The sequence below is a fragment of the Tachysurus fulvidraco genome, chromosome 23, assembly GCF_022655615.1.
Source record: "Tachysurus fulvidraco isolate hzauxx_2018 chromosome 23, HZAU_PFXX_2.0, whole genome shotgun sequence".
Lineage (NCBI taxonomy): Eukaryota > Metazoa > Chordata > Actinopteri > Siluriformes > Bagridae > Tachysurus > Tachysurus fulvidraco.
Window position 1 is genome coordinate 3,553,019 of NC_062540.1, and position 26,280 is coordinate 3,579,298.

Sequence of the window (26,280 nt, forward strand, 5' to 3'; positions counted from 1 at the left end):
TCTTGTTAAGTCTCCAGGTGAAATCAAATAACACTGCATGGTTAATATTATACTGTATTACTGCTAGCTTTTACAGCAGAAGCAGGCATTTATTGAAACGTCTGTTGATCCTTCAGTGCCACAATTACAAGAATATCCACAGAATGTTGTAAGAACGTTGAGTGGATAACCATCGATGAAACAGCCTTGTTTTTTGTTGTTGTTTTTTTTTTTTGGTTTGTTTTTTTTAACCGGCACACAAATATGTGCTTTACTCATCACAAGAACGAAGCAGTTCACGAAATCGAAATACATTTACAAAACTGCTCCGAGACAAAACACAAACATTTTAGCGGATGCCTTTATCCAGAGCAAATGAAATTTTTATCTCATTTTATACAACTTGAGCAACTGAGGGTTAAGAGCCTTGCTCAGGGGCCCAGCAGTGGCAGCCTGGTGGACATGGGAATTGAACTTACAACCATCCGATTGGTAGTCCAGCACCTTAACCACTAGGCTACCACATCCCCTGTTCCAGTTACATCCTGATTAGTTTTTTTTTCCTTCAAAAGATTTTCTGACAAACGATCGCTTCCTTCATCCTCAGCGTCCGTGCGACATCCCTGAATGGATGTGCAAACAGGATCCACATCAGCTGTCACAACCATCTACTAATTTGCATAAAATTGCTGTTATAAATAATTTACCATCAAATTATCGCTCTTCCGGTGCACCAAAGTTTAATATGCCCGCCCAGAGCTTTTAATGATAGATGTTATCTTTTTTGGTGTTCATAGAAGCTATTGGGTCACTGCAGCATTTTGTAATATGTAATATGACGAACAAATGAAAACGTAATGTTTTCATTTCCGTAAAGAAAAGAATGCAAAGGTGCAAGAGCTCTGAGTATACTGTATAATGATCACATCACAAGTCATTTTATCACTTGCATGGAGTTTGGATCACGTACTGTATAACCAGACACATGATGCTGTACAGGATAAAATCCCAAATTCACCAAATCTCCAGCCAATCAGCAGCGTACTTTAGTGATCTACATGCTGTTGGGGTTGTAGCACAACATGTTGAGCTGCAGGTTCTCGTCCCAGTGTCTGAGGATGATGAAGAGCTGATTGGCCGCAGCCTTGACCGCTGCCAGTTCTCGTCCCTCAGGTACAACCTGTGCATCCAGCCACAAGCTGGCTTTGGCTGCAATCAGCTCCCATTCAATGAAGTAGCTCGCAGAGTTGTTCTCCAGCCATGCCAAGGCCACGGCCGTAGCCCACACCATACCCTCTGGCTCTTGTGCCACCCTCAGCATGCCTCCAGGTGAAACCGGTGTCTCCAAGCTCCCAAAATCAGACCCTCGTCCGCTGTCAGATTGTGAATAGCTGGGAGAGAACGATGCCTCGCAAAAACCAGATGAGCTGCTTTCGGTTTGAGGGCTGCGAGGTCCAATATCCTCAGATTCACAGAGATCAGACTCTTTAGGTGGAGGTGAACAGCTATAATGGACCTCCAGGCTGTCGGTTCTCCTGCTGCTGTGGGAGTGAGAAAGGTGCGGGAGGCTGAGTCTGTGGCTGGTGAACGGTGATGTCCATTTCAACTTGTCCATGGGGACGTTGATGGCCTCGCAAAATACAGCGTCCAGGATAAATGCACCACAGGAGAGCTGCAGAGACACCTGCAAAAGTCAAGAGTAACGTAAGGAAGGTTGATGGAGGAGCTGAAGCAGCGTCCAGTGTGACCATCATGTGATCACTACAATATTTTTTGATGTTTTATATTTTTGATGTTTCTTCTGCTTTGGGTCTTATATATTCTTATAGACCAGCTTAGATAAAAGAAAATAAAACTTCCCAAACCACTTCTGTGCCTATATTTTTCAGTCTGTTCTTTTTCAATAAATCATTAGAGCTAATTGCTGCCTGGTTGTCAACATTATTTTAGCCTGACAGGACTATAGAGACCAAGTGACATTTAACTTCAGATTCAACAGTCGCACACATTTTAGGAGCAGCTACAGTACATAGTGACGCCCTCAGCTGAAACTGACTGACCAATTTCAGCCATCGTGTTCCATTCATTTCTGTAACTTTTGCATGAAAGAAACCCTGTCATTTTAAGAAGCATAACAAATACTACCCGATTTTTTTTTCCTGGGTTAATATTTTATCATACGCTATGTCATCATTTTTTTTAACAATGAAAGAACATCACTGAAGCCGGACACTGTAATGTCTTTCTGTAATTTATCTCCATCTTATCCTAAAGGTGTGCTAACTTTTGCATTTAGCTCAAGAATAAAAAAAAATGAGAATGGATTGAAAATTATCTTATTAATCTTTTTTAATCTTATCAATCTGATTGTTATTACGAGAAAAAATTGTTTCTACAAGAAATATCTTACTGCAATAAAATCATCACGTTAGTGTAACAGTTAGCATCTCGTTATTAAGACGAAGGTATCTCAAAGTACGAGAGAATATCTTATTATTCAGAAATCATCTCGTCCTTTAAGAAATTCATAAAATTACACAAAAAAACGAATCTGAAATCTGAAAAAAAGAATACAGAAACTCGTCATATGAAAAACATCTCATTATGCCAAGAACAGCATAGCATTGTTACACAAAAGCATCTCGTTATTATGCAAAAACTTCTGGTTATTATGCAAAAGATCTCATTTATTTAGGAAATCTTTCTTCTAGGATTTAACCTTCTAAAACCTTGTAAAAACATATATTAGAAGAAAGTTGTTGGGATCGCCTTGGAAGCTTGCTTTACTTTGTTACATTAGACTCTATTGTATGAGCCACAGTGGGCGTGGTCAAGTGAAAGGGGGAGGAGTCTCCGAGTAATAATGAAAGAAAGCCTTCCTGATTTTACTTACACACTGTACTGAAGTTCTGAGCTGCTGAACAACACAAAGAGAAACTGTGACAAATTTGTTTTTTATGTTATTACAATTTTTGTAATATCGCTTATTCTTTTTGCCGGTTTTTGAAAGAAAATCTTGTATTTGTGCAATAAAGTCCAAGAGCCCGAAGCGAAAAACTTTCAGTAATTGCTTAAAGAGTCTATACAGAAAATTGATTGATCCGATTACAGAGATTTCATGCTCTGATAGTATCGACTAATCTGTAGTGAAAGCTGAACATGGCGGTTCTGTAAATAGGCGTGTAAATAGATTTCTGGGACCTTTTTTACTCATAAATCAGCCTGTACGATTTGTTAGGCTTCAGTAACAATTACATGGGATGATATGCATTAAATTCATCCTGAAATCAATCAGTCTACAACATCGACTAGAAAAATACATCTGATTTATAACCTGAGGAACGTGGCGAATGTCAGAACTGGAGGTTGAGTCTGAGCTAAATAGGCCATAGATTTTTATATGTAGTTACAAATTAAAAACATTTGGAAACCTTAATACAAAAGAAAACTTTGAAAATATTGCAATTATTAAATATATAAATATTATAATATGATCACTGTGGTGCAGAATTTATTTATTTATTTGTTTGTTTGTTTGTTTGTATGTATAGAAAGGTAAAAAAAAAAAAAATTAAAAGGTTAAATTTGTAGTAGTTTGGTCAATAAAACAATATATATATACACATTATTATATATATATATATATACATATCATAGGGTTAAGGGCCTTGCTCAGGGGCCAAGCAGTGGCAGCCTGGTGGACATGGGAATTGAACTCAAAACCATCCGATTGGTAGTCCAGCACCTTAACCACTAGGCTACCACATCCCCCGATCCAGTTACATCCTGATGTATTTATATATTTATTCTGCTCATTATATTATATAAGCAAGTGCTGATGATCACTGATCACTGTTGGAAAATGTTTCACATTTTTGTAATTACATTTTGCAATTACATTTATCTATGCTCTGCTTTGTAAGATTTAATTCCATTTTAGACACAGATTTATTTCTTTATTTCTTTATTTATTTTTACATACAAGCTACACATCTACACTACAGTTGTACAGACTGAAACACTACAAACCAGAGGAATGTAGTCCTTGTTGTCATTATCACTCTCTCCCACTGAATCAGCTTTACTTTGTGCACGGCACATAAAGCCCCGGGCTGCTTTAGTCAGGAGCCGTGTTCTGCTGAGGCTCAACCTGAAAGAACAGAAGGGAAAAAAAACATCGAAAAAACATGAAGAACCACCAAAGGTAAACCTCATTCCTCACAACATGAGTCTGTGGAATAATTTAGCTTCAAACAGCACACTTTTAGTTACAGCTTATAGGCTGAAGGCACTACTGAGAATTTGGTATTGAATATACATCACATATAAGTGGATAAGCAACCGTCTTTCAAATCGTATTACATGTAAATACACGCTCTGCTCAAGCTCTTCGACCTCGATCGATAAGACCGAGACGTAAACATACTCGAGACGTAAACATCGATGAATATCACCCGTGACAGAAAGCAGCATGAGTAGCGTTTCAGACAAAATAAACAACCAACAAGACAATATAACCACAACTGGCTCTCATAGGTTTTCACAAAAAAATAAATTAATTAAAAAAAAAGGTTTGTGACAAGATTTTATGGTTTACACTGAGGATGCAGACTTTTGCACATCAATCTGAATCTCTTGTGTGTTATGATTTCCTAATTTATCTGTTGTTAGTTAGCGGCAGTGCCATGCCGATATGTTTGCTGGTGTAATTACAATGGAGAACACATTTCAATCATTTCAGACATACTGTAAGGATATATATCTTTTTACAGTATATTGACTCTTTTGGTGGCATCCGACATATTAATGAGAAATATAACGACAAAGAACAAAGTAGAGATGTTAGACTCAAATGTTTGATTCCAGGATCTAATACAGCACTAATTTAGGTTCATTCATTCATCTTCTACCGCTTATCCGAACTTCTCGGGTCACGGGGAGCCTGTGCCTATCTCAGGCGTCATCGGGCATCGAGGCAGGATACACCCTGGACGGAGTGCCAACCCATCACAGGGCACACACACTCTCATTCACTCACACACTCACACACTACGGACAATTTTCCAGAGATGCCAATCAACCGACCATGCATGTCCTTGGACCGTGGAGGAAACCGGAGTACCCGGAGGAAACCCCCGAGGCACGGAGAGAACATGCAAACTCCACACACACATAAGGCGGAGGCAGGACTTGAACCCCCAACCCTGGAGGTGTGAGGCAAACGTGTAACCACTAAGCCACCGTGCCCCCCATAATTTAGGTTTTAATTCAGAAAAAAAACTGAAAATACAGACAAGATTATATTTGTGTATACTGTAAATGTTTTGGGGTTCACAGGCGTGTTAAAGTGTGACATTGTCCTAATCTGAATTTTGTGATTTTCTGATGCACCACATGGAAACACTCTCCATGTCGAACTTTTATTTGATTGACAACAACATCGGAAACATCAATCAAAATGCACCACTGAGATGGAGGAAATGAGTACGAAATAAACAGCTTCTAGATGAACGCTTTACCGTTGCACTACATGGAAACACTTTCCACGCTGGATTTGTTTGTCATAAAGCAATCAAAATGCATGTAATCAAATCGTAGATTGTCTGGTGTCAGTGTCTGCAATGTAATTTACATCTGCATCCATTTGCACCATAAGAACAGGCTGCAAGACTGCAGGTAATTTCTAGTTTCTTTGTTACAGTCTGTGGTTAGCTAAGTCGAGTAAGATTGGACTGTTTTGGAGGGTGTCTCTCCCCCCCCCCCCCCACCTTATTTCCTCTCAAAAATGAATGACATTTACAAGCAAAGGGAAGTGCACTGAAAACTGGGGTTCTGTCATTTACTTCCAATATCTCTCTCTCCTGAACTCGGAGGTTCTTCGTTTTCCAATCTATCCCTGACTCAGAGTGTGGTCATTCTTTATCTCTGCCACTTGTACCCACCTGGCTGAGAAGAGGCTTTCCACTGATCTCTGCAAATGGTCTGATGTCACAGTCGGACTCCTCTGAGAGGCTGAAACAGACAGAGAGGTGGCAACAGGTTAGCCTCCAGCACTCGTTCCTCAAAAAATAGCTACAAATGGGTTGGATGTTCAGTTTAAGCAGCAGTACTCCCTGTAGTGTGTGTGTGTGTGTGTGTGTGTGTGTGTGTGTGTGTGTGAGTGAGAGTGAGAGAGTGTGAGTGTGCACTTAACAGTGCTTTCAGGTTTATTACTGCTATAGTGCCAGGAAACCATACCTTCTGTAAAGCTGAACCTTTCCCATCCAGCTGATGAAGGAGTGTTACAAGGAGAGGCTTTGTCTTCAACTGGGGATAAAAATCACAGATTAGATTAGACTCATTTTATATTTTTCTTTATCATTTGATATCGTTTGATCCTCCGCTCAGAATCTGAATGTGAACAGATGAAGTGACCAGAAGTGATGTCATGACAGATGAAGATGATCTTACATGTTGGAGTAGTTTGGTCTTCTCCATCAACCAGGCAGTCAGACTGTGAGTGGCCCAAACCCACCGGATAACCGCGGCTCTTTCTGCTTCCTGAGCGATGGCTCGAATGTGATCTACCCTTCCTATCTTCCCCTGAGAAAAAACACATGACTGATATTAGCATCGAGTAATCGACATAGTGGGGAGCGTGTGCAACTTAATTCCTGTATTTTTCTCACTTCAGAACAACTTTTATATGATCCAAAATCCTCCACAAAAAGTCTGGCAATCTTCCCTACTGCTTCCTTTTGGGGAATAAACAAGGACTGCTGCAGGCATCCATTAATTAGCAATACTTGCCAATCTTGATTGCTTAGAAATCGGGAGATTTTCCAATCCCAAGGGAAACGGTCCTCTGGCAAGGAAAGCTGATTTTTGTTTCTCTTAAATAACATTTTTACAAATGAAAGTCTTTAATACAGACTTTATCAAGTAGTCATAAATTCAAACATACATGAAATAGTATGTAAGGAATAAAGGTTAAATATTTTGCTAACTGCTTTAGCACTAGATTGTTAGAAGTAAGCAGTTTGATACTGTATTCTGGCATCGCAATCTACAGAATATTCAAGCCACGGCCGTGACTGATACCAAGCGGCCGAAAAACATCTCTCTCCCTCCATAGAGTTCGGGGGTATGATTTCAGAACCGACTGGTAAGGATTCGCCCTGTTTAAATCATTCGTTACTGCATTTTTGAGTTGGGTGTATTTGTGCTTTTGACACCATCGGAACTCATCCATTTCTCCGACCTCATTGCTGCAAAGAAAAAAGAAATGCAAATAAATCTGTACATGTTGTATTTTATTAGGCTATATATAGTGTGTTAGTCAAGTTCACTAAGTTCTAATAAAGTTACTGTGACCAAAAGGTTGCGTATGTGTGAATGAATGAGCTAAGTCTGTCTGTCTGTCTAGGAGGGAAAACAGGGGGTTGGGCAGAAATTAGAAAATAACGTATCTCGAGCTGAATTGAATATCGCACCAATTTTGTGATTGGCTGTTATGTGGTGTGGGGCCAGGGTGGGCCAAGCCTTTGATTGGGTGGGCCCAGGCCCTCTCTGCCCCCCCCCCTCCCCCACGCCCCTTGCAGCCAGGCTGGCTGGAAATGGAGGAAAATTTAATTGCGTCAAAGGAGAAAACTACTTAATAACATGTCCCAGAGCTGCTGTGCGTCACCCTGAAGATGTGTAATGCTAATACACAGACAGAGCATTCAGCTATAAATTAGCATGCTTGAATGTACACAACACATATCAGCTTTCGCTCTGAACTAAGACGAGTAGTTAGAGCAGGACCCAATAAGGGATCGACTCGGCATCTGACAATTTGCATGTAAAAATAGCATAAAGTGCAAATTATATTTCAATGGTACTGTATTTGCAACATTGGGTTTTATGTAGGTAAAACTTACATCTACTGTATACATGACAGCTGACATAACTTCAGTATTTTATTCTGATAGAATAAGTCCAATCCTGTTCTTCCCTCACATGAAGGAAGTGAAGATCAGACCTGGTCTCCTCTGGCAAAATCTCAGGACTCCAGTAGAGACACTGACATAATGACAGAAAGTACAAAAAAAGCATATCAAGGAAACAAAGATTTGGCTCACCAGCAGAAAGAAAGTCAATAGAAATGGGTAAATATTCATTGCTGTCTAGATCAATGGGCACGAAGGCTGTGTATTTGCTGAGGATGTTGCAAGCTTTGCTACTCTGTATGGCGTACAGCTGATAGCGTCTACCAGAACCTGAGAGAAAGGAGACAGACGTGATTACTTAGACTTTTTTGGATAATTTAGAGACACACAATGATGAAGACTAAAGAACAGAGCAGAACGCTCCACTTTCTTACCATGCTCGATCTCACACTCTTTATTAGCCATCTGTTCAAAGTCCTGAATAATCGATCTTGCAGCCAAATGATGGAAGGTTTCGTTCCACAGATCCTCGTGAACCTTTTCCTCTCGCTCACGCCCTTTCAGGTAGGGATCGATGTCGAAGCACACCTCCCATTTCACAGCTTTCCCACACAGCAGTCCCGAGATAACTGCTTTGCAGTCTCCTTTACCTTTGTTTATGGGTTTGACGTCTGGAGCATGTGGGTCTTGAGGCGATTCTGCTTCACAGAGCTGGTGACTGTAGCCCTCTGCAAGCAAAAAAACCCAAACAAACATCTGAACATCTGACACCTGATTCCATTTTGAAGCTTATAATCACAGCAGCAAGAGTGCAGGGATCAGGCATTTTACTCAAAAAGATTATTTGTTGTAGTAACCAAGCTATAAATGGGGCTAGCAGAGCTAACAACTAATCTCTATCAAGTATGAATATATATATATATATATATATATATATATATATATATATATATATATATATATATATATATATTTCCACATTGTCTTATTTGCTTAAAACAAAATAAAGCTTATTAAACGAATGGTTTAAAGCATATTGGAGTTTATTGTTGTTGAACTATGAGCATCAGTGGTTGTGAGAAAAATACAAAGAATGGTATAAAAGTACAGGCTTGGGCTGGCTACTAAAAAACTTGGGTATATTCTTTCTATCTATTGTTTTCTATGTCTTTAAATGACGTATTGGTCTTTGTGGTTTATTATGAAGTATGGATTTGAATTCTCATGTCCCCAGTGTTTCCATGGCCTTTCCCTGCCAGTTAATGGAACCCCCAGCAATCATGCCAATCAGCCGTTATTTTCACTACACGCCGTGTCACCAGACCACAGAACCTCTCAAACCCCAGATATAATTGCAGTTTTCAGCTCATTCGTCCTGACACTATTGATCTGGACGGTGGTTCATTGTAATTGGACTGACCTGATTCTCCAGTGCTGCCCAGGGAAGGGCTGTCGCTGGAGGATTTGGAGCCGTTCTCCTTGTTGTGGCCGCGGGTGGCTGCCTGCATACTGGGGTCCACCTGGGTTTCTTGTGATTCAATGTCTCCATTGGGTTCGTCAGGCAGTGGGCGTCCGTGGCCTTTGGACAAAGTGGCACATAGGCTGGCCAGCTGAGGCTGCGTGTGGAGAACAATAAGAGCTGTTATAGCATTCTCGTGGTTTGTATGATATCATGTGATTATGATCTAGCCCTAAAGCAGAGGGGTAGTGAGTTTTAAATTGGTGACATTCTCTTCACAAAAGGTTCTCGGAGAAAAACTCTTAGTGTCATAGGTTCTGCAAGCAGACAATGACGACAAGGAAGTATCTCCATTTGCTTGTCAATTTCAGAAGCTTCTCTTCCTTCCTAAACCGCAGCATTCTCGTTTTGTGATCTAGTCACTGAATTGTGGAGCTGAACGAGGGATTTGAATTTTGAGCTACAATGCAGCTAGCTCGGCCACCGTAATCTTGATAATAGCGTCTATTATAAATTTGGGCAAGATGTGCCGTGCCTTCTTTAGAAGAGACCTACAGTAGTACAGAGCTTTTTTTGGAGCTTGTCAGCAAACATTGTCTACTTAATTACCAAAGATTCCTTGAAAATCTCTGATTGTAAACCTGCGATTTCTTGAGCGTTTTCGTTTTTCTAGCTTGAGGTTTGTAAAAACGATCGCACATATTTCTCATTCTGAAGCTCGTGGTCAGAAAAGAATACAAAAGATATCAGATCTAAGATTATCTAAGCATCTAAGACTGAGATTACTTTATAGCTGACCGTACCAACATTTTAATTAAGTATAGAGTATTTGGTTAATGATCTTACAAGATAATTGGTGGTGGTTTTGCACATTCTGAGAAAACCTTTGAGGGGGGGAAAGGTGTTTATAACATTCTGACAATATTTGTTCTCTTTACTTATTTCCAAGAGAGACTTGTAAAAGGTAAAATGCTGTTACACCACATGTAGTGATGCCACTCAAAAACTCAATTGTTATTGAATAATAAAGCTTATTCATTAAAAGCCCCTAAGTGATATATGAATAGAAATGCATTATAGTGAAGTATTAACAACCTGTGACTCGTTGTACTGAATAATATCATGACATGCAGTAGAAATAAACAAGGATTGCATTAAAATTGACTCTCTCTCTCTCTCTCTCTCTCTCTCTCTCTCTCTCTCTCTCTCTCACTCACTCACTCACTCATTTTCTACCGTTTATCCGCACTGCCTCGGGTCACGGGGATCTCAGCCGTCATTGGGCATCAAGGCAGGATACACTCTTACACCCTTATCCAAACATCTCGGGTCACGGGGAGCCTGTGCCTATCTCAGGCGTCATCGGGCATCGAGGCAGGATACACCCTGGACGGAGTGCCAACCCATCACAGGGCACACACACTCTCATTCACACACACTCACACACTACGGACAATTTTCCAGAGATGCCAAGCAACCTACCATGCATGTCTTTGGACCGGGGGAAGAAACCGGAGTACCCGGAGGAAATCGGGCACGGGGAGAAAATGCACACTCCACACACACAAGGCGGAGGCGGGAATCGAACCCCTACCCTGGAGGTGTGAGGCGAACATGCTAACCACTAAGTTGCTAATCACTAAGCCATCGTGCCCCCCTCATTAAAATTGACAAATAGTATTAAATATATCTCAAATTTTCTCACCAGTTTTATTTCTTTTTTAAATGTGACAGGCTGAAACACGCTCCGGTTTAATAAAATATATACTCGTGAGTAAGATCCGTTCACTCTCACACACTTGTTCAGATCTTTGAGATTGGTGCATAAAGATGGTCCTTGTTAGGAAGAAGAGGAGGAGGAGGAGAATCACATCCTTGCTTTGTATTCTTGATTGCATTCAAGTTCCTCTTTGGGTCGGGCATATTTTTGTCACCTCATTATCTCTCCAGTGCCACGGCAATTGCAGCAATGACACATCTTTCCGTGACAGCCAATAAACCGTTTTTTTTTTCCCTTCATGTCAACTGAACCAAAGGAGATTTTGTATTACCGGGAATGTGGAAGTCATTACCAGTGTCTAACCCTGGAAGCCAGTCTGTCTGAGATGTGAATTTCATTCTGTATTTTAAATTCCAGTCTTGACATAATTGTCCAGGGAATAGTCTGCTGTGCCAAATAGACAAACCTATATTTGTGCATGGATGTGATAGGATGAGGATTAAACGGTTCAGAGACTGGACTCGAGGTTGGAAGTGTAATCAAAAAAAAAAACTCCTGTGAATAAAAAGTGGAATCCTCAGAGTTTTGTTCCTTTAGTCTCTTATCATCGTGCCAGATGCTCATCTACAACAGATGGCACTGGAGAAATTGGCTGAGGAGATCTCTACATCAATCAGAAATAAAGCCAAGATACAGAATTTTAAGATACAACATCAGTCCTGTCATGTAGGAAAATAAATAACAAACACCAACAAAAACTTTCTTTTCACCTGAAAATGATGTAAGATCATTTCTCACAGTGTTGTGTTGATGTGTTAGCTACAAGTTTAGTCTCGTTGGCTTAATGTCACAGCTAAAGAAATGGTCAGGGGAAACAGTCACCACGGAGATCTCTATATATTTCTTGATTCCCGACTCCACCTTGTGTGTGTGGAGTTTGCATGTTCTCCCCGTGCCTCGGGGGTTTCCTCCGGGTACTCCGGTTTCCTCCCCTGGTCCAAAGACATGCATGGTAGGTTGATTGGCATCTCTGGAAAATTCTCCGTAGTGTGTGAGTGAATGAGAGTGTGTGTGTGCCCTGTGATGGGTTGGCACTCCGTCCAGGGTGTATCCTGCCTCGATGCCCGATGACGCCTGAGATAGGCACAGGCTCCCCGTGACCCGAGGTAGTTCGGATAAGCGGTAGAAAATGAGTGAGAGTGAGAGAGAAATTCCTACTTACTTGCTGTTTGTTTAGATCATTTCTACCTTCTAGGTAAATTCTAGTTAGTTTTCAGGAAGAGGTTTATTTATATCGAGATCTTATGACACTTGAATCGGACACAGATCAACATCGTACAACTAATTAAGTTCAAGGGAGTGAATAATTATTTGAGACTCTGTAACAGCTTTGTATAATATCTGAATGCTTTGAAGGCTTACTAACCTGATAGTTTGCCTTCCACTGGGCTCCATTATCTGGACTCGTCTGTCCAATGAGCTCCTGAGCCTTGGATCTCCTCAGAGGGTTTTTCCCCACCACTGAGCTCGGGTCACTGGAAGTGTAGGCTTTCTTTACAGGATTATAGTCTTCGATCTGATTGGTGCTGTACGCACGCCTTCTCGGAGAAGAGCTCATAATAGTCCCTGTGATGGGAATTTCCATAATTAAACAATCACTAAGCCAAAGAGAAAAGTAAACAGAAGAAGGCAAGATCACTCTCTCATCTTCTAGTCTTAGAGGACCAGCAGCTATTTTACATCATTACGCTTTAAAAAAAAAAAAAAAAACTCAATGAATTTACTTAATTCTAATCTGTCCTTTGGTTCCATTTGATTGAATTGAATAACAGTAACGCAATTAGTTTTCGTACATTCAACATGATTTGAGTGGGGATTTTCCAAGCCCTGAATAAAATGAAATCCTGCCAATCAAATCCACAACACTGCTGTTTTACCATTGATCTATTCTACCATACATGCTTATGAAATATATCTATCTAAACTATGTCATATTTTTTCTTAAATATGACTGACCATGTATTTCTTTTCTTTCTTTTTTTTTTTTGTATTTCAGTGTCTTTTGAAACCTTCAGTATTACAGAACAGTCATTTCAGCTATACTAATGTGTACACTCTTTAGTAAGATGGGTATTTAGTCGATTGTTAATTGTTAGCATGTAAATCCGATCCAATATCCGTGCTAATACCAATCCGTACATACATAGTGCCACATCCCGAGTACCAAGAGCAATCCGTCTATGTAACCGTACTCCTCTGCTCACGCTCGGTGAGGGAGCAAAGATCCGTACACAGACGTGTTTGAGCGCTTTGATGACATGTTGTTTTAAAGGTTCTAGGTTATTACCAATGCCATCCTGTTCCACTATGCCAGGGCTGCTTTCAGACATGGTGCTCTGGTATGAGTCAAACATTGTGCCTGTTGTATCCCGGGCAGCACCGTGCCCATCTGTGCTGCTCTTCCCTGGTTCCTCCTCCAGACTGTGGTAGAACACGGAGCTGGCCGAGTCATTGGAGCGCATCATGCTGTAGCGTCGTCGCTTGTCCTGAGACGAAAGAAAGAAAGAAAGAAAGAAAGAAAGAAAGAAAGAAAGAAAGAAAGAAAGAAAGAAAGAAAGAAAGAAAGAGGGTTGGATTGGTGGTAAATACTAATGAAGCTTCTTGGAAAAAAAAAACAGGTGATAAAACTGAAATGTGGTAAGTGATTAACAGTGAAGAGGAAAAAAGGTGCTAATCTGCAGAGTCACAGAGATGTGATTACTCCATTTTGCTCATGATGGATGGGAGGCTTGTGTTTTCTTCACACTATTCCTCTTTAATAAGCATACATTCATTCATTCATTCATTCATTCATTCATTTTCTACCGCTTATCCAAACATCTCGAGCCTGTGCCTATCTCAGACGTCATCGGGCATCGAGGCAGGATACACCTTGGACGGAGTGCCAACCCATCACAGGGCACACACACACACTCTCATTCACTCACACACTCACACACTACGGACAATTTTCCAGAGATGCCAATCAACCTACCATGCATGTCTTTGGACCGGGGGAGGAAACCGTAGTACCCGGAGGAAACCCCCGAGGCACAGGGAGAACATGCAAACTCCACACACACAAGGTGGAGGCAGGAATCGAACCCCCAACCCTGGAGGTGTGAGACGAACGTGCTAACCACTAAGCCATAGCCCCCCCCCCTCGTATCCTTACGGCTTTAACAGTCCTAAACCTATCAGAAATTAAAAGTGATAATTTGCAATACTTAGAAAAAATGACATACTGCTGCTTTAACGTCACTGGCTGACACGATATGAGACAAAACATCATCTATAGATATAATGTTTGTATACCGTGCTGCCTGTATGAGGAATAGACAACTTCATTGTATTTTGAATCTCATTTATTACCATATATGGAAATGTTCTTCTTCTTATTAACCTTGCTAGTTGAACATATGCACTATATACTGTACAGTAAGTCCCTATGAATGAGCTGTTACTATAGCAACAATAATGTATTAGAATGAGTACACTATAATAAACCTGGAATTTGAATTATAGACAAGATGACTGACAGAGCTGCAGAAATAGATTCAACATCTGACTGAGCGAGAATACGAAAGCACTGGGGTTTAAATATAAACAAGCGATTTTTACTGCAGTCTCCCAGTTTTGTTATTGCGGACCCCTGTTGAGGTTTACTCACAGACTTGGGGTTGGAGTGATAGCGTGTCGTGTCGCACACCACGCTGTATCCAATCAACCGGTCACCAGGAAACAGGTACGTCGACCCCACCGGAGACAACAGCACCTCCTTGGTCTCAGGATAGAGCCATTCGATGGAGATGTCACTCAGAACAGGTGCCATCATCATCTTCAGGCATTTAATCATCTGCAATATTTCCAAACCCGTGTGCAAACACAGGACGATCATTTTAAAGGAAGTCGACTGTAATTATTAAGATGTCTGAAATCACAGACGAAGCAGCGTGCTTTTTTTTTGTCCTACTGTTTTAATTGTAATTTATAGCCAAGCTTTAATTGCAAGGCTTTGACATTCGTAGCAGGATAAACATATCAGCGTGTGGAAAAACCTTAGGCTGCAGTCTATCTCCTTCTGCAAGGAACTCAGAAGCACCTCTGGAAACGGTCGCGAGGCCCTGGATGAGCCGCCTGCAAGCTCCTTGTCCTATACCGAAGGTGTAGCACCTGTAAAGCAAACAGACACATTTACAGTATATTGAGATGTAAAAACAAAAAAGCAGGTCAAGCCTAATATTTGATATAAAGCTGGATGTTTTAGGCTTGTGGAAGCACATTACAGCCTCGGAAGCAAAGAATTCTTACAAAGAATAAAAAAAATATCTCATTTTTACAAAAAAAAACAAAACAAATCCTGCTGTAACAAAAAAAGCATCTCAATATTCCATAGAAAAAAGGTTAGAAATACAGAAGAAATACAAGATTGCAGGAAATACTGTACAGCTTGTCACGATAAGAGCTGCTTGTCATCCTGAGTAAAACATCTCGTTTTTGTTTTTTGTTTTTTTTTCAGAAAAGCATCTCAAAGTATCTCATAGTCACAAGAAAAACATCTCATGAGAAAACATCAAGAAAACATTGCACTTTTTTCTGGAGACCATGGGACAAAATCTCATTTTTAGGACAAAAGGATCTCGTTGTTGTGAAAAAAAAAAGCATCTCAGGATTACGAGATAGTATCTCGTTATTACGAGAAAACCGATTCATTAGTATGAGAAACCGTCCTCTTTTGCCAAGAAAACATCACGTCATTATGAGAAACTATGAGAAAAAATTTCAACGGCTTCAAAACAAACAAACAAACAAACAAACAAACAAACAAATAAATACATAAATAAATAAATAAATCTAGCTTTTTTTACGATATAGCCTAAAAGATGAGACTTTTCTCACAACAAGACGTTTTCTTGTAGTCGCTCAGTGCTTTTCAAATAATATGTTACCGTCTATATAATTACCAGATAGATATCTCGTACTAACAAGATGCTGATGATTTTTTATTTTTTTTACTCTGAATGGAAAATGCACTTTCATACAAAATTTCATCATTATAGAATAACCTTTTGTGTTAACCTAACATTTCATTTCCAATATTTACAGAGTGTGAATCAGGCTTCTCGATTGTTTGCCTGATTAATGTTTGGATGTATTTCGGGTTCTCTCATGCATACTAGATGGAGGAAAACACAAGTGATTAAAACCTCAGCTTGACCTTTAGCTTTGTCAGTGACGTCTCCAAGATATATCGGAGATGGAGATCGAAATTCAGGACTATTTGCTCATTACGTCGGGTTTGCTCGGTAGCTGATACGAAGCAAGGACGATGCCATATGCCTTGGGGGTCCGGGCAGACCGAGTGAGCGTAATGAAATCCCGGCATGGGGTTCATTCTTTATAAGAGTCAAATTGGCTCTTAGTGTGGGTGGGTTTGAGTGTTTTTCACTCAAGGAAAGTGCTTCAGTTGCTTATCAACGCAAGACGACTCTGCTTTAATGTGGTGGCTCAGTGCTTAAGATGTTAGACTATCGATTAAAAGGTTGTGAGTTTGAATCCCACGTCCACCAAGTTACCGCTGCTGAGTCCCTGTGAAAGGCTCTTAACCCTCGGTTGTATTTTGAAAAAAAAAGAGAGGTGTTGAATGTAAGTCGCTGTGGATAAGGGTTCTGCCAAATGCTGTAAATACAGTATAATGATGCTAGTTCTGTAATTCTTGTGAAGAAAATCACTTGTGAATATCAAAAAAAAAAAAAAAAAAAAAAGGCATTCGTTAATATCACATATCATACCGCAGCAGCGATGAATTCTCAGTTCTGATTGGTCCAAAAAAACAAAAAAAAACTGATTCACTTTCTAAAAACAGCCTAATTCAAAACAGAGCTTTATATTAATGTGCATTTTCACATACATTACTGTTTCTATAGTAATGACACACACAAGGACTCGTCAGATGTGCCACAGTAATCTAAGCCTAATAATAAACAGGTTTATATATATATATATAAGGAAAAACACGAAGTTAGTTTAAAGCAGAATTTTTTTTAAATAGGGCAACGCTTAAGGAAGGAGTGTTCAGTGTGAGAGATTAGAGGTGAAGCTTTATCTTCATGATTTCTGAAGGTTGGACTTTGTGATCTTTGTGGTTTTGGAGAGAGAGAGAGAGAGAGAGAGAGAGAGAGAGAGAGAGAGAGAGAGAGAGAGAGAGAGAGAGAGAGAAAGCTGGTGTAACATGAGTGAGATGAAACACATAGGAGATAATCAGCTCCTACAGTATACAGTGTCTATAGTGACTGAAATCTATATTGTAGCTACAGTCTTGTGCTCTTGTACCTGATGAATCGGGCGTGACTGCGGACCAGCTCGATGACCTTGCCCATGTTACTGACGGCTCCGTCGGTGAGGAGGAAGAGCAGGCGGGGATGACCTCGCTGCACCGGCTGCCTCAGGACCCAGTTGAGCGGTGCCAGGATGTTGGTGCCACCCATGTCAGCCCGGATCTTCTTTATATATTCGCCCGCAGTGCCTAAACTTTCCTGTGATGTCATAATGCTTTTTATCAGAGTGAAGCAAGGGTCAAAACCATCAGAAAGCACACCATACTAACCAATATCATCTCTAAGGAATTATTACAAACACACACACACACACACACACACACACACACACACACACCTGCTAATAAAACATGTCTAGACAAGCAAAATTTTGCCAAACCACCAACTGTTCAGCAATTCAGGTTCAATGAATCGTCTAATGTCTGATGTTTCTTTAGTCATATCTCATTTAAGACCAAATCTTTAATCGAAACCTATGTATAAATGGATTCATGCAAGAATCTGTTGTCGGAAGTATCATTGTCACCGTATACGGTTAAGAATTATGTAAACAGAGATCTCCAGTGTTGGATAGAGGTTTGAAATGGTTCAGGTTTGAGTGGCAAAGACAAATCGGGTTTATTAAATATTTATTAAATTTATTTATTCATTGTACATATACCTTGAACATATATCTTGAGTCAAATTGTCAACTCGAATGATGTAGCTGAAGTTGAGGAACTGTCAGATTCATTCATTCATTCATTCATTCATTTTCTACCGCTTATCCGAACTTCTCGGGTCACGGGGAGCCTGTGCCTATCTCAGGCGTCATCGGGCATCGAGGCAGGATACACCCTGGACGGAGTGCCAACCCATCACAGGGCACACACACACACTCTCATTCACTCACACACACTCACACACTACGGACAATTTTGCTGAGATGCCAATCAGCCTACCATGCATGTCTTTGGACCGGGGGAGGAAACCGGAGTACCCGGAGGAAACCCCCGAGGCACGGGGAGAACATGCAAACTCCACACACACAAGGCGGAGGTGGGAATCGAACCCCCTACCCTGAAGGTGTGAGGCGAACGTGATAACCACTAAGCCACCGTGCCCCCCTGTCAGAGTCATTTTTATCAAAATAAAAAAAAAACCACAGCTTCCTGTTTAGGCCATGTTCAATTCTGGTTTAATTCAAAATCCAGATATCTATAATGCCATTTGGAGCACCGAAGAGATAGAGATATGGTTACAGATGGCATCGTGTTACACTCCTAATGCATATATAATAGAGTGAATCATTTCACAAAGGCAAGCGGTTTAGAAATGGATTCTGGTCATGCTGCTTGCTTAAAACTAAGCAGAAAGTAATATCACGTCTACATTCAGAAGCTTTATCGTTGTTGCATGAGCTGTACAAAAATAAAAGAGCTAAAAAGTCCTAGTGTTGGATGAAACATTCCTCCACCCAGTGTTTAAATCAGATCGATCAGATTGTGGTGATTGTTTGTGTTGTAGCTGGTGGTCAGTGCCGTACCTCATCATAACTCTGACTGGTGGCGAACAGCGGTTTAAACGTTGAGCCAAAGCCGATAATATTGAACAGGCAGGAGGGGAAAAGGCTTTTCAGGATCACCACCATGGCATCCTGTCAACATAAACACCAGGAATGAGTGATCGCAGAGAGTGCAAGAGAGAGAGAGAGAGAGAAAGAGAGAGAGAGAGAGAGAGAGAGAGAGAGAGAGAGAGAGAGAGAGAGAGAGAGAGAGAGAGAGAGAGAGAGAATATAAAAGCTGAAAGAACTGGGTATGGAATGAAAAGGACAGAGGAAGAACCGAGAAAAGGTCAAAGCTGCCACTCAAGAATTGTTCCTTATATCTCAATACACCATTATATAGAAACGGAAATGCTCTATAGAGTGTGTCACCATATCGTAGTACATTAAAGGTTCTATTTACGATCTGTAAACAAATGTAAAACACACACGCAAAAGCGACAAGCCAAGCAGTTTAAAAAGACCGGTGTTGCTTCAGTGTGTCATTTACGTCACTTTCGAATTTAACGTTCAGCTGATTTCTGATAACTCAATGTAATGTAAATATCTAAATATAGTCTAATCAATTTTCCACTTACAGCAGCAATAGTAAACTTATAAAGCTATTACTAAACATGGAGCAAACGCAGACACAAACGTCGAAATTAAGAGCAAGTCTCAAACGTAAACTATTTATTGTTAAAGAAGGAAAATTAATTGAATAGTTAAAAACAATACAATTTTCAGAAGACCTTCGTTAGTGTGGATGATTCCAAAACTACTTGGATATTAAAAAAGAAAAAAAAAGAAAAAATTAAACATTTTGCAAATTATTACGATTACTGTTTACACAAATTGAGGGAATTCAATCGGCTCCTAAATGGTATCACTATATATATATATATATATATATATATATATATATATATATATATATATATATATATATATATATATATATATATATATATATATATATGTAAAATAATTTATATATAATAAAATATATATAAAGATAATTTAGGGTTTTTATAATTTATTAAATTTATAATTTAATCAATTTAAATCATATTTATATTTTTTAAATAAATAATAATAATAATAATAATAATAATAATAATAATAATAATAATAATTTTACAGAAAATCGTAATGATGAAACTTGAAGCAGAGATTTAGTAGAAGGTGAGAAAGATCTACCACGTTTGTTAGATCTTCCAGCTTAATGTCGGATATCAAAAACATCATCGATCGATCGACCGACTGTCAGACTTTAATTGTTAAATTTTGGATCGTGTGACTTTTTTTCAGTCTCAGTATTTTTTCAGTTCCAGTGTCAGCAGACTGACTCGATCCTATAAGAGCGGAGTCTGTGGTGGCAGAACAGGAGCTTTCTCAATCAAACACAGAATGAGTCATCGATGCATCATGCGTCACACACTCCAGCTTCACACACTCCAGCACTTGGTTAACATTTTCTCCCTTTACCAAACCCTCAGACTGACCAGCACCATCTGATATTACAACTTCTGCTCTTTTACGCTTGACTTCTTCAATAACTTTGGTGTAAAAATAACAAATGACATGCACATTTTAATGAAATGATGTGCTCGTTATCTTCTCAGCGCCTCGTTGGTATTGAGACATGTTGAAGCAATGTTGGAGAAAAATCTACGCTTGTTATAGGCTCAGGAATCAGGGCATGTAAAGCAGTCACTGTGTATTAAAGGAAAGCTTAAGGGTTTCCTATTCTCTATACACACCATCCGTGTGATAGTTTCGATAAATATCTTAATTTAAATGTATCTTAATTCATCCTGAATTGGTTCGAATATGAAACATCTTGTGAAATTATCAAGGGGGAATAAACTAAAGTCCATAAAGTCCAAATAAGTCCATAATTGACACAATTTCCCTTACCTTGACCCGGCTGATATTGACCCCACTCATACTCCCACTGCGGTCAATAAGGAAGATAAACTCCCCTTGCACCCTGCGCAGGTCAGAGGTCATGGACTGAAGGTCAGGACAGAAGTTAAGCATAACCACAGGGTTGTGAAGAACGTCTTTATGGAGCCTTTTATGGATGATATCCACCTATGCAGCAAGAGACAAGCACAAATGAAAATATACTGTATTGTCCTAATATTTTGAACTGGGTATGCAACAGAGCAGGGATTTTAAGATTCACATAATAAAAGATGAGCTCTCTGACTGGTTAATAATTCAGACTCTTCTGAGCAAAACAAGTCATAATTGCACCTTCAGCTCTACTCTAATGTTACCATATTACTTTTTGGGGGGGTTTTATATGCTAATTTGGCTGCATTGCTAATGCAGAGTATCAACGCACTCAATCCATAAACTGATCTCAAAACTCAGGAAATTAGCACACACTCTTACGCTCGAAAATGTTTTTATATTGTTTATCAAATAGTTTTTTTTTGTTTAGTTTTTTTGCAGTTTCTTGTCATTCCACATTCAGTGGCAGTTTTAAATCTAGCTTATTATTGGTATAAAATAATGAGAGGAAGAGGCACATAGTACACTTGTTCTGCTTGTTCTGCCCTGTAGGTAGAAACACCATGTACACTCCATCGGAGACCTCTTGATAGTTTCCATAGAAACCCCTTTTCACTGCTGATCATATTTACGGCCGAATGTTCTCAGCCTCCTGTTGAGGAACAGCAGTCCATTTAGGATCTAATTGAACCTGCGTTCATGCAAGTTTTTCTCGAGGATACATCTGTCCGTGCTACAACGCAAAGGAAGTGTAGGAACTGTACTGTATAATAAACGACTAAGAGAAGCTCTTCCAAAGCGGGGCATAAAAACAATTTGTGGCTATCAGCCTTTGTTATCGTTTTGCCTCATTGTCGCTTTCTCACTTTCTTTTCATTGCTAGAGTCCTTCTTGATGGCCTTGATGTAGTCACTCCTCCCCTTCAGATGCTCGTCATACTCTTCCAGCGTCATGTCTCCGTCCTCGATAAGCACATGAGGCAGGTGGGGCTCTGGACACAGCAAAGGAAAGGAAAGTGGAATTCAGAGCTGCGTTTATGGCGGTTTCCTTAAACCACCCAGTTAAAAATAATCAGTTAAATAGATGCTACTTAAGGTAACACTCCATTATACAGTTCAGTGCTGTCTATATAGTGCTAAAGGAATGAGCCGTAAAACCTGGAAATAAGTCAGAACTGAATTTAATGTGTTTTTTTTAATGGGGTTTGGGGTAAATGCCTGACAATTGGTTAAAGGTCTTGGGTCTTGAAAACGATGGCTGCTAACAAGAGTCTAAATGGGACCAGAGAGGTTGATGTTGGGGACATTAAATCCAGCTGAGCATGAAATGTGGGTTGTGGTAGCCTAGTGGTGAAGGTGTTGGACTACAGATCGGATGGTCATGAGTTCGACTCCCAGGTCCACCAAGCTACCACTGCTGGGCCCCTGAGCAAGGCCCTTAACCTTCAATTGCTCAGCTGTAGTAAAATGAAATAAAATGTAAGTCACTCTGGATAAGGGTGTCTGCTAAATGCCGTAATATGTAAAAATGAAATGACATCTACTACGGAGATGTCGTGTTTATATCTGTAGTATACTAAAAAGATTGAAAAAGTCGTCGGACGTTTACTAATGACGATGTCGAAGTCGTGTGACTGAGCATTTTGGAGCTTATTTATACCGTGACTTCAATAGGCTTCAAAATACATACAAGTTGGGTTTATTTGTAAAAAATGTCTCACTCACTCATTTTCTACCGCTTATCTCGGGTCACAGGGAGCCTGTGCCTATCTCAGGCGTCATCGGGCATCGAGGCAGGATACACCCAGGACGGAGTGCCAACCCATCGCAGCGCACACACACACACACACACTGTCATTCACACACACACTCACACACTACGAACAATATTCCAGAGATGCCAATCAACCTACCATGCATGTCTTTGGACCGGGGGAGGAAACCGGAGTACTCGGAGGAAACCCCCGAGGCACGGGGAGAACATGCAAACTCCACACACACAAGGCGGAGGCGGGAATCGAACCCCCAACCCTGGAGGTGTGAGGCGAACGTGTTAACCACTAAGCCACCGCAACCCCGTAAAAAAAATATCTCGATGAGCAAAACATGTAAAATCATAAAGTTTGTTGATGACAGGTTATTTTTGCAAAAAAAACAAAAATGGAAAAATCCTATTGGCTTTTTATCATGGTGATGCTACAACTTCTCTCTCGTTCTTCTCTTCTACACAGTTCTACAGGGTTAAAAAAAAAATCGACTGGGTGTTGGGTGATTTCTTCACTCAGAGACACCTGATTTCCCTTACTGTTACTGAAGTTACTTACAGGTTTATTAGTTGTTTGCGATCGGAGTAATAACCAAACTGGAGGACTGAGATCAGCTTTACACACATATTCTTTTTGCTTATTACTACTAGATATTATATACTGTACCTGTTGAAATATTATTAATTTGACACTAGGCATACAGATCTTTCTTACTACTGTGCCCTGAAAAATTAATGCATTCGAGCATTTCACTATTATGTCCTTTTAAAATGGATTATATAACACACACCCACACACACACACCAATTCATGTCTACACTCAAGGTAAAACTCATTATTTAGAGACTCAAAAAAAGAAAAAAAAACTCTCTGTGATAGTACACACGATGTCAAGGCTTGCATGATTCCACCACTGTGTACGTTTTCTGGCTCGAGTGGCATAATTTACTTTGTGACACTGATAGTATTCCCCAAACACCTACAGCGTGTGAGTCAGTGTGTCATGATATATTAGTGCCATTATTAGCACTGCTAACACATGTTGAGGTGGCAGAGGGATCAGTGAACAGATTGCCTTGTGACTGTCCATCTGAAGCCCATAGGCAGGTGAGATTAACAAACAGCAAAGGACACAAATAGCTTGATTGCTTACCTGAGAGACCTGGTCCTTAAAATGGGCATCTACTGTACCTGCCCCCCACTATATCCCCTTACCATGAGATTTGAAGAAGCCACTGAACAAAACCTGACCACCAAATTCGGTTGTTCTTCAGCCACCTCGATGAGGGAGCACCAGATTGATTTTCCCTTGAGATAGAGGTCAGGAAGAGCAAGTTTCGTGGGCAGAAAATGTAATAAGGGGACAATTGAAAATCTTGCATCTCGCTCTGGGCTGCCTGAAAGCGAGCGTTTAAACAGCAGCCCACACTGACAAGAACCAACAAGAAGGATGGTGAGGATGATGTTTCAATATTTGTGATCTAATTACAGCCAACGCTTGGTGTGGGTATGTGGAAGCATTAAGAGGTATAAGGGGAAGCCTGAAGAGTTACTTTGTTTAGAAGTTGGTCAGACAGGAAAGTGTATTTTTCTCCTTCGTGATAAAGTATCAGAATTTTGTAGTGGTCTTATATCCGTCGGAGTGTGTTCCAGACGCCACCAGACGAACAACTAAACCGTAAGCCGTTAAAGTCACACACCTATGGAGGTAATAGTCCGCCAAAACGTGCTGCAAAAGATTTTCACATTCGCTTTGAAAGCCTGCAGCAAAATAGGACTCTGTTGTTGTGACTGTTTTTCAAATACCTGTGCTTCATCCCATCTGGAAGTCAGAAATTAGTAGGAAAAAAAGAGGAGCTTAAAAGCTGCTTTCTCAATAGGAGACCTGAAGAAGGGTGTATGACATAATGAATAACACCATCTGTATACCAAGATACTGTAGCATATACTCCATCTGTTTGCACTCGGAACCTGTCACCCGGGCAGTTGGTGGCAACATATAAAGCGACTGGGTATGACACATCAAGGTAATATAAAGTACAACTTCCCAGTAGTGAAGGAACTGGCTACGTGATGAGTGGTATTTAGATGTAATGCTTGGCCTTGAGGGCAATGTGTTCATTTCATTAAATTATAGAATTGTTTCAGAGCCCTTTAAATGTTATTTGCCAAACTCCAAGTAAGCATCTCTACCATAAAGGCCAGATTGGTGAAGGGCTTCAGAGATACAGTAGTTGTCCCATGGGCCGGTTCTCTTCTGGCAGAACATCTGAAGAACTTTCAAGGTGACCCGTAGTTTTGTGGACACCTCACAGACTAAATTCTTTTATAACAGTGTTGCAGAGATGGTCACATCCCAGTGGTAGTTTATTCTCTAGCAAAACCTCTAAAGTTTTTGTTCTTTCACCACATTCATTCATTCATTCAGTCATTTTCTACCGCTTATCTGAACTTCTCGGGTCACAGGGAGCCTGTGCCTATCTCAGGCGTCATCGGGCATCGAGGCAGGATACACCCTGGATGGAGTGCCAACCCATCGCAGGGCACACACACTCTCTCATTCACTCACACACTCACACACTACGGACAATATTCCAGAGATGCCAATCAACCTACCATGCATGTCTTTGGACCGCAGGAGGAAACCGGAGTACCCGGAGGAAACCCCCGAGGCACGTGGAGAACATGCAAACTCCACACACACAAGACGGAGGCTTCGGGAATCGAACCCCCAACCCTGGAGGTGTGAGGTGCTAACCACTAAGCCACCGTGCCCCCCTTCTTTCACCACATTTCACCTTTATTATCATGGTCACCTCATTGACTCACTGGCTCACTGTTCCAAACCACTTCAGTTTTTTTCCTTCAGTCCTTGACAAATGTATAGATTCCTTTCCCCATCCATGGACCTCAAAAAAATCTTCCTTGGCTTAATGGCTTATTCTTGCTCTGACATACTCTATCAGCTATGGGTCTAACCTAATAATGTTCACTGAATACCAGGATACTTTATTCAGTGTGCAGAAACATTTCAGGCAGAATCGCTAGCAAAGGATGCATTTGAATGCCATATGAGCAAGAAATGTAAGACATTTATAGAAATATGCAACCTAGTACTGTATACACTCATCCTTTTATGAATGAATGGTATTATTTTAGGTGCTTGTGCACACAGAAATTCAGGATTGCACTTGTCTAGTCTGCGCTTTGCTTTCTTTGGTTGATTCATCACTGACAAGCTTAGGTGTGTACAGTCGGGCTTTAAAATAGGCTTTACAAAAGCTTTGCTCGATGTTGGATTTTACACCATCAAATTTACGAGAGTCTGAATGTGTGGGATGCCGAACACTCACACACACACACACACACACTTTTACTAAAGTGCTCAAATAAACCTGCCTTTATTTCTTTAGCAAACATTAATTGCATGTAAACATACAGTATGTTCAATTGTGGTTGCTTGAACAATACATACCACTGGGGTAGATGAGGATTTCCACAGGACAATCGTAAGTGTATTTTTCTG

General features: G+C 40.3%; 1 protein-coding gene across 1 annotated transcript in view; it reads right to left on the bottom strand.

The window, feature by feature from the left end:
- Positions 1-440: 440 nt before the first annotated feature.
- The window catches only part of vwa5b1 (von Willebrand factor A domain containing 5B1), a 32,082-nt gene continuing 6,242 nt past the window's right edge, over positions 441-26,280 (bottom strand). The window contains exons 6-22 of the mRNA XM_027144764.2: positions 26,230-26,280; positions 21,856-21,980; positions 20,888-21,064; positions 18,971-19,081; positions 17,441-17,643; positions 15,166-15,280; positions 14,778-14,963; positions 13,416-13,614; positions 12,495-12,694; positions 9,310-9,505; positions 8,324-8,617; positions 8,082-8,219; positions 6,430-6,561; positions 6,217-6,285; positions 5,922-5,991; positions 4,009-4,129; positions 441-1,663 (exon numbers count right to left, since the gene is read on the bottom strand). The exon at positions 26,230-26,280 is cut by the window's right edge and continues 81 nt beyond it. Of these exons, the coding sequence (XP_027000565.2) occupies positions 1,034-1,663; positions 4,009-4,129; positions 5,922-5,991; positions 6,217-6,285; positions 6,430-6,561; positions 8,082-8,219; positions 8,324-8,617; positions 9,310-9,505; positions 12,495-12,694; positions 13,416-13,614; positions 14,778-14,963; positions 15,166-15,280; positions 17,441-17,643; positions 18,971-19,081; positions 20,888-21,064; positions 21,856-21,980; positions 26,230-26,280 (3,017 nt within the window). The 3' untranslated portion in view covers positions 441-1,033. The remainder of the gene's footprint in view (positions 1,664-4,008; positions 4,130-5,921; positions 5,992-6,216; positions 6,286-6,429; positions 6,562-8,081; positions 8,220-8,323; positions 8,618-9,309; positions 9,506-12,494; positions 12,695-13,415; positions 13,615-14,777; positions 14,964-15,165; positions 15,281-17,440; positions 17,644-18,970; positions 19,082-20,887; positions 21,065-21,855; positions 21,981-26,229) is intronic.